Genomic DNA, 18174 nt, shown 5'->3' on the forward strand with positions numbered 1-18174 from the left:
TTTTGTTAGCAAACTTGCCTTATTTTTAGATCAAATCTTGTGCTAAGAAGTTTCAGGAGCTTTTCACAAAAATGGGATCATAGACAGGAATCACAGCTGGGAGAAACAGCTACTTTCCAAAATATAAGCCACCCAGAAATGTACTCTGAATGCAACACCTGGGACTTGGAAGAAATGGACCTACCTAGGAGCACAAAGGGAGAGAAGCAAGTTTGTGGCTGAGAAAATGACAGCTCCTGTGACCTGGAGGGTCAATAAAGAAATGAACTTTAATAAGAGGTGGGAACTTGTGAGCTGGCAAGGGAGTTCTGCTGCTGGATAAAGCTCAGCAAGAGGGCCTCTGCCAGGGAACTAAGCATGAGAGAAGAGGTAAGGGGAGGAATCCAGGGAACATAGGCAGACGATGGTGGTGGAGGGCCAGAGCAGCACTTCCTCACTTGGAAAAAAGTCATACAAATTTTGGGGAGAATAGCACAGTGTAAGTGCAGTTATAAGGCACACAGCTTGAATAATGTTGGAGGGAATGGAAGGCGAACAATCCCTGTCTCCTCCAAGGTGAGAGATGATGGAGGCTTTTTGTCTTACTCTACATTTGGTTTGGTCCTGATATTCAAGTTTGCTAATCCATGTCACTTTTGCTACAGTGAACTTTTACATTTAAGACTTTGGGTGAAAATCATGGAATTCGGAGAGTTCTGGGAAAGAGGGTTTCAGAATTTCTGAAAGACATGATTCATGGAAGGAAACAAGGAATTACAATTTAATAGCAACCAAGTACATATTACTTCTAGCTTGTGATCCTGGCTGAAAATCAGACATTAAAAAAAATCTGAGTTAAAAAAGGAAAAAGAAAAAAATTACTGTATTGTCAATCCTATAAAACTCCCTCTGTTCTTCCAGTGCAGCTGACGGATGCCAGTACTTACCACCACAAGCTCCATTTCTCTAAGCATGATACTGACTTAGGAGGCTCTGTATTAACTACTCACACTGCATCACAAATCCATTCTTATTAAACTTTATAAAAAAATGGGAATGCTGAAGGTTTCCAATTTTGGGAAAGGCCATCTTACTCTTTCCTATGTGCGGTGTCACGGAAAGGACTTGAGAAGCACAATGCATTCTTGGTTTCAAATGCTTAACATGTTCTCTGTGTGGAATGTGAGCCCAGTTGCAGTTAATCCTAAAAAAGATCCTGACTCTCATATCTGCCACTGTTGATCTCTTCTGGCCCTGCAAGTTTTCCCCTCTGTGATCCCATCCAGGCTTTTTTCTGGCAGCCCGAAAACTGGTTGTGTTCACAGGTAGGCAGTGCTCCCATGGCAGAATTGGGACACTTGCAAATTAGGAGAGTCTGATGGAGGAAAGCAATATTGAAAGGAGTTCTCAGTAGACTATAATTGGCTGCCAGATTTTTATCTCCAGTTCCTTGCTAAAATTCTACATCCTAAATAAAAACGTATTAGAAGCTCTGGAAAGCAAAGGATCTGTAGAAGTCTTTTGAACTGACATTCTCCACACACGATAAAGACATAGATCATAAAAATAATGTACTCAGATCCTACTTAAAGACCCCATTCCACTCTGTTCCAGCACTCTGTGGTTCACATAAAAATTATGTTAATTGCCAAATATCCAACTAATATAGCGCATTAGTTTTGTACAGCCTGGTTTTTGGTAGTGGGGGGGCCACAGAGGTGGCTTCTGTGAGAAGCTGCTGGAAGCTTCCACCATGTCTGGCAGAGCCAATCCCTGATGGCTCTGAAGATGGACATGGCACTGGCCAAGGCTGGGCCAATTGGAGATATTGGTAATGCCTCTGTGATAACAGATTTAAGAAGAAAATCAAAACAAAAGGCACACAGTTTTTTTCTAGCCAGAGAAGAGGAGGAGGTGAGAACATGTGAGGAACAACAACATGGCAACACCAAGGTCAGTGGAGAAGGAGGGGGAGGAGGTGCTCCAGGTGCTGGAGCCAAGGCTCCTCTGCAGGCCGTGGTGAAGAGCTTGGTGAAGCAGCTGTGTTTCCACAGGGGATGCAGAGATCCACCCGCAGCCCCTGGGGATCCACGGGGATGCAGAGATCCACCCGCAGCCCCTGGGGATCCATGGGGATGCAGAGATCCACCCGCAGCCCCTGGGGGAGGTGTCCATGCCAGAGTGGGTGGATGCCTGGAGGAGGCTGTGATCCAGTGGGAGATCTGGCGGAGAGAGGTCCTTGCTTCCCGGCTGGAGCAGCCTGTCCTTGGAGGACTGCACCCCGTGGAAGACAGACCCATGGCACAGCAGTTTTGGGAGGACTTGTGCCTGTGGGAGGGGCTCACGTGGCAGCAGGTTTGGCAGGACTGCTGCTTGTGGGAGTGGACCCACGCTGGAGAAGTTCATGGAGAACTGTCTCCCGTGGGAGGGACCCCACGGTGCAGCAGGGGAAGGACTCCTCTCCCGGAGCAGCGGAAGAAAAACTCGGGTGATGAGCTGACCAAGCCCCCGTGCCCCGTCTCCCTGCGCCGCTGTCAGTGGGAAGGAGAGAGGGGCTGGGGGAAGAAAAGGTGTTTTAGGGGCTTATTTTACTTCTCATTATCCTCCACCGACTCTGTTAGTAATAAATTCAGTTTGCAACTTTAGGTTGAGCCTGTTTTGCCCTTGAAGTGTTTTCTCCTGGTCCTTATCTCAACTCATGGACCCTTCATTAATTTCTTTTTCCCTCCTCTACCCAGCTGCGGCAGGGGAGGGTGAGCGAGTGACTTTTGTGGGTGCCTGGCGTTGGGCCAGTGTCAAACCATGACATATAGTTATGTAGAAGCCAGGAAGAACACCAAACAATTCTAGAAAGCACCAAGACCATGTACTTGGGATAGTTCTCCACACTAAATAAACCATTAGAACTCTGGCCTTCAAAAGATTTTGCCAATACAGCACACAATGATTCAGCTTGTAGCACCAAGAGAAACCTGCTGAGCAAACAACCCTTTCAGCATTTCTCCGTGTTATAATAAATAAGATTTACATCAACAAAAAGCAAGTAACAGTACAGTTCCATGACGGAACATGAAGGACTGGTATTAAATTTAGCTACGGGGTGCAAGTCAGATGAGTTGATGATGAATGAGCAAGGACTGCAGATCCATGAGGATCTGATGCAATGTTTTTAGCACTTCTGTAGTGTGTGGGTGGAATTTAAGTAAAAGTTTTGGAATACACTACTTCTAAGAACTTTTGTAATTTTATCACAAGCCTTGTGCTTTTTGGTTTTCCACTGAAGAGCTTCAACACTTGAAGTCAAATGAAAATTTCCATTTTCATTACTTCATAAAGTATCTAGCTCTAGTGCTTACCAAGACAAGCTTGAAAACATGGGCCTCCAAGAGCTATCAAGGCACCCAAGGCAGCAAATGTACCACAGTCATTGTTTCTGAAGGCACTTAGTGGAGGTCATCGTTGTGATTCTGTCAGTGTTCTCTGCTGACAGTAGCTGGGCTGGGAGAACTATTGCAGGTTACTTGCTTCTTGTGGAAATTCCCAAGCTCCCTTCAGCTTTTCCCTCTGTAGAAGGCAATCAATACATACCCAGGCAACCATGTGAAATGTTTGAAGTCCTAGGAGAAAGAGTTTCTCCTGAAACAGGTGAAGACATGCCCACAATGGATCTGCCTGCACAGCTGGGCAGGATCCCTCAGCCCACGTCGGTCTTACACTAAGTTCCTGGGGCTCTTCTCCAACCTGTGCAGCAGACAGTGGAGGATCCATAATCAGCTGTCTGCTTTCCCTACTGTCCTCTCAGCTGAATGAATCCCAGTTTCAACCATCACCAAGCACTAATTATGCATAAATTACATAAACTATCCAGTGGGAAAGAGAAAATCCAAGATTGAAGACGTAGTATTTATTGAAGATATGCTGCTGAAGCAAAGCAATGCAGGCAGAACATGCATGGGAAGCAGTTGCATGCACCACATTGAACTGCATCATTTTCTAGGTTTGCATAATTCAAACCCCTGCGCAATGCACAGTAAGGGTCGGCACCTTAGTGTTACAATTTCCCATCTTCAGTCTGCAAAATTTCTCAGGCTTTAGCTACAGCAACTGATTTCTATTTTTGTGACGCTAAGGGTGACCACTTGTCCTTTCTTTCAAGAGGCTGTCCCTTATTTCATTCAGTTACTGCAAACCCTCACTCAATCAGTTGGAAGCCCTGAGCCATAGCTGCTGACCGGACAGAACATAGCCTGAAGGAGCATTTAGCAAAACTAACCACAAAACTAAAACCAGAAAAAAAATACCCTTCAAACCCTCTCCTTTTATGTTCTCCCCTGAACCGCACTTCTGGAATAAAAATAGCGGATGTTACACATTTTTTGTTACACTTTCCCCCCTAAAATTGGACTCAGGGTTTGTGGGTTTGCATGCACAGGAATGTACAACGACAATAGGCTACCCAGTGCCTCTGTGAGCGACCAGTGCCTGCCTGTGGCTCCTGCCATGTCCGATCACAAGGAACACTTGATACTAAGGCTGTTAAACAGCACAGGTCACTACAGCCCTGTCAAGTTTTGGAGAATAAGGCTTAATGCAGAGTTACCTGGAAATTTTTACTCAGGCTTACTAGTCTAACAGAAAGCAACCCCAGCCCACAGCGAGCTTCACCATCCTTTGCCCATGGGGTTTGCTGAACCCAGCTGTGCTGCGTGTTGGCTTTTAAAATACTGCAGAGGGACAGCTTCAGAACCCTGGGATGGAACAGACCGCAACCAGTTTAGACTTTCAGAGGAGAACCAAGACTGAAAACTCCAACAGAAGCACAAACTGAAGACATAAGATGTCAGAACAGCGGGGCAAAGGTCTGGGAACAACCAAAAGCTGCATTGTGACTTCATTCTTTCAGAGGGACTGAAACAACTGAATCTGAGCTATCTTTGCTAAAGTCTCTTTCATTTCCCTAAACCATTTTGTCATTTGAAATCAAGCCTTGCATGTGTTTATACAGCAATCTGAAAAGTCAAGGATGCTAAATTTCATTCAAAGGCTGTAATAAATTCAACCACCAAAAGGTAAATTTGAAGAGTATTGGTGAAGCAGACCTCGTTTACCTAAAACAAGCGCAACCAGGACAATACTTCCAGTTGATATTCAAAGGTGATTGTATCTTTATATTTTACATTTATGTCAGCAATAAGCTAAAGCCCACGTAGGATTTACTGGTCCCATTCTCCACAGGTGCAGCGCAGACTGAGGGAACGAGATCTAACTGGAGCCTATGTGTCACTTGTGATGTGCTGGATGAGTTCCATGTCTTCGTGGAGAGGGATGCAGCCTGCAATGACTCACCTTATCAGCAAATCAAGGTAGATCTCTGAAGAAGAAAGGGCATTGCCCTGTCATTAACAAGTGTGGAAACAATTTTTTAGTGACCACGACATTTGCTATAAGACTCCTTGTAAACAAATCAGTGTTTTCCAAGACTCATTCCTATTTTAAATGATCAGGACAAAAAGCCTCATACAGCACCAACAATAAAATAACTTCTCTTTCTTTGAGAAAACAACTCAAGACTTGCCTGTAAATGAGCACTTTCCTCTGTGACCCATCATCCCTCAAATCACAGAAGCAATAGAACACAGCCTTTCATTACCACACAGCTGAGAGGGAAATAATCTATTGTCTCCCTGACTACCTGAAATTGAGTTATGAAGCTTCATCAGAAGTCTTTGGTAATATAAAATATATAAAGGATAAGACAATCAAATGGATTGAACAATATGTGACTGATAACATTAAAGCTAATATCCACCAAATTACTGCAAAATGAGAGCATTTTCTTGTTGATAACGTTGGTTACATAAGTTTTCAATTGCTTTTTGTCATCTGCCACAAGAGTTTCAAAATTTCGATGAAATTTTCCTTTTGCTAGTCCAGGAGACATTGAGGTGGGTGTGTCCCAGGGGTTTATCTCAGGGTTATACATGTTTGTAATTCGATTGTTTGTACGCCTGAGCTCTTGTAGCTGATCGCGGGGGGGGGGGAGGGGAGGCGGGAAGATCCCGTGGAGTGGGAAAGAGCTGCTGGCTATGTGATTTTGGGTGCTCAAAGCCTTTCCAAAGGATAACAGGTGAAACAATTACTCTTCTAAAACAGTACTTGTTAAACTGCTTACTGTGTAACAGTCCTAATCCTTATCTTCTCAATCTGGAAAGATTTTGCAGCTCCTGGAAGCTGCTTTGTACCTTCAGTGAGGATTTGCTATTTGCAATTTTCAATTGTTTGAGTGTGATGAAGGCTTTATGACACATAACACACTTACTGGAGAGCAAACAGCAAAAGAAATTGATGACATTCATTTGCATTTCACTCTTTGGAGGGAGATTTTATCTGCTAGCACATCCAGATAAAAGGAAAAGGGATTTCACGTCATGGCATGCATTAGCTTCCAAAAACCTGATTACATATTTTGAATCTTGAAAAACAAAATAATATCACTTTAACTTTATCTAAACCATATTCTCTGAATTTTTTTTTTAATATATATTTCAGGAAACTGGAAACATTCTGGAAGGGTTCAAACTACACAAAAGCTGGACATGGTTTGTTTGTATGAAGAATTTTGTATACTGAGAGATTCAGTAGCAGGAATGTGCATGTTTCAGGAAATACCTAGTTCTCTTATTAAATGCTGCTTCTTTCAGCTTTCCAAAACCTGTGTAGTGCATTAAGTTCATTCCTACGTCAGATGCAAGAGTGGAAAAAACATTTTCCTTGTATAAACAGATTTGGATAGTTTGTAGAAACATGAAATATATGGATTTTGCTAAGCCCTGATTGTAAATTATTTTCAGTCCTACATGTAAAGTGCTTTACAAGCTGATTTAAATCAACATTAAATTATATTGAGAAATATTCAAATTTGAATATCTAAAATTTTTGGTAATAAAATGAAGTGCAATATAATTAAATTATGGTTTTGGACATACTAAAAATGTGCTGCTCTAACCATGTTTCAATATATTGCTTATATGTATTGCCTGGTTGTTCACTTATCCCTTCTTTCTATCCAAGAAAAGTGAGCACCCTGGTTATCTCTCAGCCCTGCAGTGCCAACAGAGTCCCACGAGCACAGTGAGTTTTCTGCGGTAAGAACAAACTCAGGTGAAATCTGTTCCATTCTCATCATTATCTTTTCTTGAGACAGCCTCTGTGCAAGTGGCATTTTGGGCAGAGCTGTGCCTGCCCTGTCTTCCCTGGAGCTCACGAGGTTGTGCCATCATAGTTGAGCAGGTACAAACCCCTTGCAGAGCTGTGACAGAAGCTGTAAGTGGTGGATGGCTGAGCCTCACGTGAAGTGTTTTACTTTGCTTTATCACCCAATGAAACCAGCTTCAGAGCAATTTCCTAGTAGAAAGGTCTTGCTCAGATACAGATAGATTAGCAAAATCCACAGCAAATCACGAAGTCCTTTTACAGAAAACTTTTTTGTGGCCACATGTGCCAGAGCAGTACAGCACACTGAGATTACAGTGCAGCAACAAAGAGAACAACAAAAACTTTCATCTCTCTGCACAGGGCTAACAATGAACTTGGTACTGCATATGGCACAGGCAGACAGTGTCTCTGGCGTTGGTGACAGCAGCAGTGACACCAGGAATGCAGGAACTGAGCTGAACTCATAGCTCTTACCAGCTGCTGCTGGCAGGACAGCAGCCTGTGCTCCAGAGTGGGTTTGCAGACCGGATGGGGCCTCTGCCCCAGCTCCACCCTGCAGGACTCATAACCACAAGCCAGAACAAATCTTGCTCAGGGGCAGGCACAATCCTGCCAACAGTGACGTGACAGGCGGCCCTCGCCTTGTACATCTTGCTCACCCCAGTAGACAGAATTTTGTTTGTTCTGGCATATTTAGTCAACCTGTATACAGTGTATAAATCAAGATGATTCCAAAAAAATGTGTTTCTAGAAGTGCACTGGGGAGTGAGGTTTCAGCAGAAAACGCTATACAGTATTCAGGGCTTCTCCTATGTGCTGGGAGCCGCAGAGCACACTGGTGATCTGCATTTAGTGTCAGTTGGCACAGTGAGTCACAGCTGCTGGCCTGCTTTCTAACTGCTCACATAGCACCATTTGTTTCCTGTTGCACAAAACCCCATGTCGGACTAGGAGAAAATTACCAGAAAAAAAAAAAGCTATATGATCACTCACTGTAAAACAGTGCTGCCAGGGTATCTGTCATTTTCACCGAAGTCAGCAAAACCCACAAGAAAAAAGGGTCAGGCCCTCCCTTTGCAACAGGTAGTAAGTATAAATGTAAGAAGTTTTTAAAAATAGTGGATTTCAGCACAAATGCAAGGAGTGCTCATGCACACAGGAACGATGATTTGGCTCTACAACTGCAAAATGAACATTTCCCATGTTTCCCCACGGAGCGGGGAGCAGGAAGATGCACACACACCGCTGCCTTCTGTCAAAGAGCTGGGTAGTAGCTAGGACAGCCCAGGGAGGGGAAGAGGAAAGAAAAACACAGGCTGTAAGTTTAAAAACACTAATGTTTTCCTTACTGTAATACAGTCTTTTATACAGCATGAGAAGAAGGCAGCTTTTCGTGATCCCTTCTCACAAGGTAATCCAAAAGACTCTGGAGTTGGCCAAACAGTTTTGCTCAAAGCAAAAAAAAAAGTTATTAAAAAAATGAAGGAGCTTGGAGCATGTGCTATGGAAGGCACAGTCTTTGTTCAACACCCGTTCCCCCTATAAAAAAAAGGTGATGTTGGAGGTTAGGATTTTTCCTTTTATTTTTTTCTTTCTCTCAGGGAATTTTCCCCCATTTGTTGCCTAAGAAATGATAATGAAGATACTTAAGAGAGATAAAAGATGTAGCCAAGGAGGAGGACGAAGAGTGCAGCTGGCTGCAGTCTCTTAGCTCAGGGGGTTTCTCTTTGGAAGTGCAGAGATACTGCGAGATTTTGGCTGGGGGTGAGGGGTTGAGTTCAGCTCCTCGCTCTCTCTTGGTCTCGGGACCAGAGGGCAGATGGTGCTGCTGTTGCTGTGGGGAGAATTTGCTGCCACCACGGAATTCCATCCTTTACTGCTTCTTCCTTACCGTGGGTGAGCGTCTGCTCATAAGAGCGGCTGTTGAACTGGGACCTTTGCAACACCCGATCTCACTGGGAAGGACCCTCACCATCTACTCAGGTGCCTCAGGGGAAAACACCTCCCCACTCCGAGGGAGCATCTCCCAGCTGCTTTCGGGAGCTCAACTGCCGCTGCACAGCCCCGGCTGTTTTCTGCTGCTGCTTTGGGTTTTTTGCTACACTTTAGCCCGACACCCAGCGCCTGCCAGGACCTTCCGCTGCTTCTGCCTCTGCCACTGCTTGGGGCTTAGTGCTACACTTCAATTCGCTGCCCCTGGGGGCCTGCTCATCTCTGCCGTTCCAGCCACCGCTCCAAGGTTCCTGCTGCAGCCCATTTCGCACCGGGTCCGGCTGCCCCGGGGGTTGGTAAAGGAAGCCCCTTTTCCATCCCTTTTCCATCCCTCCCGCCGGCCGAGCCGCCATTACCCTGTGAGGGGACAGGCGGCCGAGCTCGCGGCACAGCGCCCCCTGCCGGCGCGGGGAATCCCCGCAGCCGCCCCGCCCGGCCGGGAGCCACCAGCGCCCCTGGCGGCCGCGAGCGGAGCTGCAGCGAGGGGAAAGCGCCTGCGGCCGGGAGCGGCGGCGCTGGGCTCTGCTGCTGCGCGCTGGGGCTGCCCGTGGTGTTGGGCTGGCTTGGTTTATATATATATATATATATATGTATATTCATAAAGAGCTGTTATTCCTTTTCCCATATCTTTGCCTGAAAGCCCCTTAATTCCAAAGTTATAATAATTTGGGGGGGTCAAATTTTCCATTCCAAGGGAGGTTCCTGCCTTCTTTGGCAGACACCTGTTTTTCAAATGAAGACAGGTGACAAGTTCAAAATTGCTTATCTGGACTTTTTCAAAAGGGTGATCCAGTTTTTCCATCCGAAACAACGCTTTTCTTCAACATCCTGGTAACACTGATCACTTCTGAAAAGTTGAAAATCAAAATGAAACATTTCACATGAAAGCGATTTTTAAAAAAAAAAAAATTTCCATTTTGCTCAAAAATATAAAGTGGTTCCTACTTCTGCTCCAGGCAAGCTCTATTTCTTCCCTCTCCTCTGGGGCAGACAAAAGATATAAGTAGCATTTAAGGCACTGTGGGTGGCTGGAGCCTCTATCCTTAGCAGCCCACAACATTTCAAGACAGGACCTGACCTGAAGCAAGAGCTCAGCTGGCAGCATGAATGGAAGAGCAGACTTGAGGGTAACACAAGAAAAAAACCAAACCTGGTCAAGCAACCAGGTCACGCCCACAGGAAAGCACCGTGAGGCTGCGTCTTCCTCAGGCTGAGGCCAGACTCTGCCACACAGCACAGGCGACAGCACACGATTATAGAACCAGAGAACCATGGAATATGCCGAGCTGGAAGGGACTCACAGGATCATCAAGTCCAACTCCTGGCCCTGCACAGACACCCCACCCTGTGCCTGGGAGCATTGTCCAAACACTCCTGGAGCTCTGGCAGCCTTGGAGCCATGACCATTCCCTGGGGAGCCTGTTCAGTGCCCCACCACCCTCTGGGGGAAGAACCTCTGCCTGATATCCAACCCAACCCTCCCCTAACACAGCTCCAGCCATTCCCTCGGGCCCTGCCACTGGTCACCAGAGTGAAGAGGTCAGTACCTGCCCCTGCTCTTCCCCTCACAAGGAAGTCATAATGGCAATGAGGCTCCTCGCAGTCTCCTCTGCTCCAGCCGAACAAACCAAGTGCCCTCAGCCACACCTCATATGGCCCCTCCAGACCCTTCACCATCTTCATGGCCTCCTCTGGGCACTCTCCAATAGTTTCATGTCTTTTTTATATTGTGGTACCTGAAACTGCCCACAGGGCTCAAGGTGAGGTTGCACCAGCTACCAAAAGGCTGCTTTGCAGGTGTCCCAGTTTCTTAAGGAGACTCTACCTTTATCCACAAGCCAAAGCTGCTCCTGTAACTACTAGGTTCACTCTCTCAGTGGCTTTTACAAAGGACATCTTTGGTGCCAGCCCTGTTTGTGCAGTGTTGCCATCTGTCCATCAGGATATCTCCCCCAGCCTTCACACACAGTGGCACGAGGCCAGTGCTTGATCCTACAAATTACCTATGAAGTGTTATCTGGCAGACTACAAGCAGAACGTAAGATACAATCTAGCTGCCCCTGAGAAATTATTGATTTCACTGCATCAGCAGCTAACATGAGATGTGAATTCCTGTTTGAGATGCACCAGAAATCAAGAGACATCAAAGTCCACACTACCCTGTTCCAATCCATATTCACTGACCCGCCAAGGCCAGTGTCTTGTTCCTTCTCAGCACCTCTTTCAAGCATCCTCACTCATGAGGCAGGTTATACTCTTGGCAGTGACCCTTTGAAGGTGAAGTATATAAAGGCAATAGAGGGTAAAGCATTAGGCAAGGGCAGTATCACAGGTTTTCAACAGCAGCCCTTGACCTCAGAGCCTTGTCACATGGAATAAGAGTCAGTTGTACTGGGAATATCCTCACCCGACTGCAGCCTGCCAAATTTGGCAGTTTAAGGGGGTTATCTTTAGGCAACAGAGACAGGACCTGCCAAGGACAGATGAGCCCACCCAGATGAGAAACTGATTTCTTTCCTGCTGACTGCAGATACAACTCAGCTTTGACTACGTGACAGCTTTGAGTGCATGTCCAAAATGAGGGGGGATGAATACTGATGTATCACACAGATCCTCTGATCCTGCTAAGGTCAGCCAGGGACAGATATTTAAAATTATTTTTGGTAACCCAATCCTTGACTGGGCCAAGTTCCCCATTTGTTGAGGGGATGTTAAGGTCATAAGGAATGCAGAGAGGCCAGTAATGAGGGTCATACTGACCATTCAACCAGCCAGTTGAATAAATGAGATGCTTTCAGTGACAGCACAGGAAAGTTGTATCTTCTGTGAATCTGGATGGCAAGAACTGACCATAGATGCCTAGTTTAAAAAGACAATTTTTTAGTGTCTTTAGTTTGTCTCCGGTGCTTAGTTTGATCCTGTGATGTCCAAGGACTCCTTTGCTGCTTCACCCCTCTTTGCACAAACATGATTACATTCAGCTAATCCCCAAGCACTCAGTAACTACACATTAATTATGTCTCCCCGCTGGAGCAAGGGAAAATCATATTTGTTCTCACAGAGAAGGAAGTGAAGCACCCCAGCTGTGACTTGCCCACAGGCAGGCAGCAGCTGAGCTCACTCAGGGGCAGTTTTTTCCAGCCTCCTGCCCCTGCTCCTGCTCCTGGATCTCTGTGTAACTGTGTTTTTTTCTCTCTTCCTGTTCTCTCTTACTACAGCAAGAGTCTGCAGACTGGCAGAGATATCTTGATGACTAATTGTTCTCAGCCTAAAGATCTCCACTTGCTGTTACAGATCCTGTGTTTCAAGGGGTTTTCATTACCCCTACCCTCCTTCCTTAAATATGTTTTCATCAGCAGGATGCAAGTTTGATTCATCCAAGCCATGCTTTCTTCACATATATTCTGAAGTCTCAAGTAATGAAAGGAGAAAATTCACCAGAAAAGAAAGGCAAAAATTCTATTTGTGTTTAAAGAAAACAGCCTGTGACAGTGACCTCTACAGTTCAGTATGGGAGGACACCAGATGAATTCCAGATATGGCAGGCAAGAGAGATTCCCAACCATGCTAACTGCTGCAGAGCTGCTGCAGATGTAGAATCCCAATGGCATGCCATGCCACAAAACGCTGGAAGGACATATGCAAATATTTTTTTCTTCAGCCTGAATGCAAAAGTGCACCTTTGCATGCAAAAATGTGTACCGCCCTTTCTGCCACCTGTTCTTGAACAGTTAATTTAACCATGCAAAAATAATGACACTATCATTCCACTAGGGTGGGACCAGGCTCTAATTAAAAAGAGAAAAATGAAATGTACTCTCCAAGACTTAACAAAAAAGTGATGCAACTTGCAGCTTTAAGGGTGAAAAAACTCCATAGAGTGGCAGAGGGAGAGCTGTCATATCACATGTGCTGTGTATGTAGCTGGGATATGACAGATCTTCTGAACCTGCTGTCATCAAGAAAAATTCTTGACAGACAACAGCCCAGATCTGGGCAGGAAGACAGCCCTTTTTTCAGGAAGAAGCACTGTGCAGGATAAAAAAAAAGGTCACATTGACAATCAGGGCTCATATTGTAACTAATACAGGCTAATCTCAGGATTGGGTATTGAATCTTTCCTATATCATTTTTATAAACCCAGAAATGAGAAGCATCTACTGACTGCTGTATTAATTTATCACCTGATCTAGTTCCATAGGATTAGTAGACCCTTTCCTTTTTTAATGGAATTTTAAAAAAAATGTCAGCATTCCATCCTATTCAACAGCTTTTACATCCTTGCAAAGAAGAAATCTTTTCAAAAATCAGATCTTTTAATACACATGAAGTAGTTTTTGTTTTATCCAAAAATCAATAGACAAGCAACCAAAAAAAAAGTCTGGCCCAGCTGGAACACTGTACCAAGAGCAGCAGCCAAGCACACAGGACTGTTTTTCCTCTGAGCCTGAATTACAACTCTCACTGCATCTTTCTCTTGCCAGAAGAAGCCAGCCCCCTTCTTCTGCCTCTCCCACAGAACTGGAATAAGGCAGCACAAAGCAGGAGGTGTTGTGTCTTCAAAACATGAGTTAACAACACACTTTATTTAGCCTCCTCCTGATATTCAACCTACAGCTCCTGGCAACCCAGCTCACAAAGGTATTCCGCCACAGCCCCTCTGCATTCCATGACACAGGAACAAGAGAAATCCCTCGCAATCACAACATGGGGCCCAAGCAAACCTTAAAAATTGCTTGTTCATAAACCTTGATCCAGCATGAGAGCTGCCCATTTTTACACCAGAGAGAAACACAGATTTCTTATGGCTGCAGTGCTCTGATCTGCAGACAAGAGTTGTACATGAAAACAGGCCCTTTGTCACGGCAGAAACAATCACGGATCCAGTACAAACAGGGAAGTGCAACTTGCATCTTCCTGGGCTGTAACACACAGAACTCTCTGCACAGACCTTCACTGGCAGGTGCTGGAAGCAGCCTGTGGCCCAGCACTCTCTGGAGAGTTGGTGCACACAGGCACATTGCTCTCTGCTCAGGTTTCAAACTCTCCTGTCACTCATAGCATCTGTGTCCTGCTAGAACAGGCTGCTCACACCATCTGCCAGCGGGGCAGCTGAGAGATGAGGAGGGGACAGGGCAGGGCACGGAGGGACAAAGTGTGGGGCTGTTTGGCTGCCTTTGCAGATACCCTCTGGCCTGCCTTTCTTCCTCTCTCACAGGGGAAAACCCAACATAGGATCATTTCTGCGCTTGTTTTGCAAAAGACAAAGCAGCTGTCAAACTAATACCCCAAAGTTATTCAGAATTAGGGTTCCACAAGTTCCATTCATCATACTGCTGCCAGTGCAGAGAGCAAGGACACCATTAGCAGTGCCGGGGTCCCATGCCAGCCCTGCCACAGAGCTGGTGTGGGACATACATAGTTGTGCCCATTGCCTGGGCTTCAGGTATCCCCCAGCACTGTCCCTGCCTGTGGGGCTTCATCTGTGAGCTCTCTGGCACAGTGAGACCCTGATCTCTGCAGCTGATCTGGGTACTGACAAAAATGATAAACACCATATCACCCTCTGGGCTCTTACCACCACCTCATCATCACACCAGCATAATGCACCAAAACACACTCTTTAGGACAGAATGGTTGGGATATATCAGAAGATGGGGGGATATCAAGTATCACTACAAAGAGCCTGCAGCACAGTGTGTGGAGCCAGGTGGAACAGCAAGTTATTGGTCCTAGGCTTGCACCCGGCTGAGCCTGCACAGGTTCCTCTGCACAGTGTCACTCAGTGCTCCAGGAAGAGGGATGAACTCTGGTGACGTGCCATAGTAACACTACAGACCCAGATCAAGTCCATCATGGACTCCTGCTGGCAGTTCCTCCTCAGAAACAGAAGTGCAAGTGAGGCAGAGGACTCTCAATGGCTCTGGGCAATCCAGCTGTCAAGGACGACAGGGCCATGGTGGCTGGCTCTGGGCACACAGTCCTCTGGAGTACAGCACCAAGAGCTTGGAATTAGCCTTGGTGGCAATACAGCTGTGTCTGTGCAGAGCTGCACCTGAGTGGAGCTCTTGAAAACAGCCCGAGCTACCCAAAAGAGGATCTTGAAGGAGCCAAGCTGGATGTGTGCACCCAGGACACACAATCCACCATTCTTACCAACACCCACAGCTGAAAGCAAGCTGCCAGCACTTAGCTGTTCTCACTAACTCAGGACTCTTGTTTCAGATATGCTGCCTCTTAGTGCAGATCTCAAAGAAACACTGGTAACTCCAAAGCACATGAGGAAATACACAAATAACATGGTGCATGGGAGACGTGTAAGCTGCTCATGAAGCTGGTAGAAATCTGATTTCTAGTGTGGGAAGCTAGTTGTCATCTGAAATGGGAAGGAATGATTGTAGACCCACTCTGAATAGCAAGGCAGACTGGGTGGCATGGGCATTTCCATTCCATTTAGCAGGGAATGCCCATGCAGCACTGACTGTGCCAAGAGCATGAGTTGGCTGCAGCCCCCACTGTTGCCCAGTAAACACATGCCCAGTTCTTGGGGCTGTAGGAGACCATGCCTGCCTCCCCACCCCAAGTTTCATGATTTATATTTTAGAAAAAAGTGGGCTGAGAGGGTGGCACAGGAAGGGGAAGTGGCTCATTTAGGCTCCTAAATCAAAATAGGAATAAACAGAACATCTGAAACTCCTGCTCTCAGTCTTGGTACTTTCTGGGTCCTGAGATGAGAACTCAATTTACATTCTCTGGGTGTAGGCAACTGTGCTGCAGTTTTGGATTTAAGAGATCCATGATGTATTGACAAGAAGCTGGCTTCAAAGGAAAAGTAATTCCATGTGCTGAGCTTCTCACTTACATAAAACCTGGCTGTGCCACTGAATTGAAGGCATGTGTGTTAAGGAGTGTGCCAATGGCCACAGCTATGGACCAGACCGGACACTGAAATCTCCACAGCAGTGGCCTGGAGACCAGCACTGTGCTGGCCTGACATTAGTTTAATTCCTTATATCCTTTTTCTGTTGGTGTTAGAATTACTTTGAAAACCAGCAGTTCTCAAGTACATTTTTGTGGGACCAAATAGTACAGAGATGGCTTACCTGGACAATCAGCTTATTTTCTTTATCAGGCAGAATTCGGTAGGTATAAACGCAATTCCGGTACCTGGAACAGACCACAGGTGATGTGGTTAGACCATGCCCAGAAAGGAATCTCACTATGGCATTCCTCCCCATGAGAAAAGACGTTGGAAAATCCTGAGACACATAGATTGCTTCATGCACAAGGGTTTTAAACATTTCTTTCTTTCTTTCTTTCTTTCCCTGGAGTCTGTGGACTAACACAAACCTGAAGTGTTCCTGGTCACTGAAACAGGAACATCTGCTTGCAGATGTCACTGCAGAAAGTGATATCAGCATTAGCTCAGAGGGAGTTATTCCACTCTTCTTCTGGCCGGAAAGAGAGAAAACACCAAGTAGCTCTAGCTGTCAGTAGAGCGGGCGTCTCAGGAAGGGATGAAAAAGCAGAAATCCGAAAGGCAAAGGGCCAAAATCAGCAATAAATGAGTAAACTGAAGGGCCAGTGCATTGACTTGTATTGGAAAAAGCAAATCATATATTTCAGCTAAATCACAGTACAACAGCTGATTGCCAGGCACATTTTTATCTACAAATCCTAAAATGAAAACCCATCTCACCATCCTGGTGTGGATGCACACTGTACATGTGCATCTGTAGAGCACTCACAACAAGTATTTTGTCCCAGCTAAATTCAATTAGATTCTTATTTAAGGGGGGATGGAGGAGTCTTGTGCCCAGTGGAGGGTCACATCAATGCACGGGAGCCCAAGGGAAGCCTGAACAGTGCTGTAAGCTTGACCTTCCTCAGCAGCTGCTGAGCTTTGTGCAGCTCACCCAAGAAGTATTGACTATAAAATATATTTTTACCTTTCTCACAACAACAGATTGATCAAATCTTTTAAGTCATCTGCAAAGCACTTAAAAGATACAATATCGCTTTGAGCCAGCAAAAGGTGCTGGTTCAACCCCTTCCTTCTCAAAAGGAAGAACAGAATCCACACTTCCTTTATTGTAACAGAAACACTGCACTACCTGTGGAATTGTCACAAAATGTGGGCTGAGGTCAGCCTCCCAGCTGAGGAGATCAGGCAAATCAATAAACATCCTAATCTCTCTTAGAGTTCTGATGTGAGTCTATTCATCATATGCCTTTCAGAATCACTCCATGCAGGAGAGAGGAGACTGCCAGGATTTCAGGCAGCGTTACACGAGGAGTCACAAAGAGACATTGGAAATGAAAATAAATTCCTCGTAGATCATAGCTGAGTCTTTCCAGGGTGTCTGGAGGATTTATCCACATGAACATTAATGCAAAGGCATTAGCATTAATGCAAAGGACACAAAAGAATTCCAGCTGTTTCCAGAGCTCGTTTCACAGGCATCTATTCACTCACACATCTGGTACAGAGCTGGAAGTCACCGACATGATCCCCAACTGTAGGGCAGCTACAGCACTGCTAATTTCACCAATCCCAGGCAATCGATGCCAGGTGAGGATATGCCCCAAGGAAGGGTATGGGGTTTGTTTTTATGTGTCAATGCAGCTCTCTTACACCATTTCCTCCTGCTGATATGCAAACAGGGCTAAGCAGAATTGCTCATGCAGCTGATGAGAGACAGTTTGTGTATGTGGAGATTATGAAACTGATAAATGAAGCAGCTCAATTGCTCTTGCTCACAAGAGGACCCTCATGTGGCCTTCACAGAAAGTGCTCCATCACAAAGACTTTACAAGGCTGCTGTCGTAATGCTTGTGAAGAGGTTTAAGCTGAGGACAAGTAAGATCAGTATAAGAACAATGAAAGAAGGGCAGCTGGGTGAGACAGGAGAAGGGAGGAGCACTTCCTAGGATCAAAACCAGGAATCCTCCTTGCCAGTCCCCTAATTTAGTGTGTGTGGATGGAGA

At 45.6% G+C, this 18174-nt stretch overlaps 1 protein-coding gene across 4 annotated transcripts in view; it reads right to left on the minus strand.

Moving 5' to 3' along the window:
• The window catches only part of INPP5D (inositol polyphosphate-5-phosphatase D), a 62359-nt gene that overhangs the window by 33895 nt on the left and 10290 nt on the right, over positions 1 to 18174 (minus strand). For all 4 annotated transcript variants that reach the window (XM_048313827.1, XM_048313826.1, XM_048313825.1 and 1 more), the window contains one exon: positions 16290 to 16353. In XM_048313827.1, the coding sequence (XP_048169784.1) occupies positions 16290 to 16353 (64 nt within the window). The remainder of the gene's footprint in view (positions 1 to 16289; positions 16354 to 18174) is intronic.

The sequence above is a fragment of the Corvus hawaiiensis genome, chromosome 10 (assembly GCF_020740725.1).
Source record: "Corvus hawaiiensis isolate bCorHaw1 chromosome 10, bCorHaw1.pri.cur, whole genome shotgun sequence".
NCBI lineage: Eukaryota > Metazoa > Chordata > Aves > Passeriformes > Corvidae > Corvus > Corvus hawaiiensis.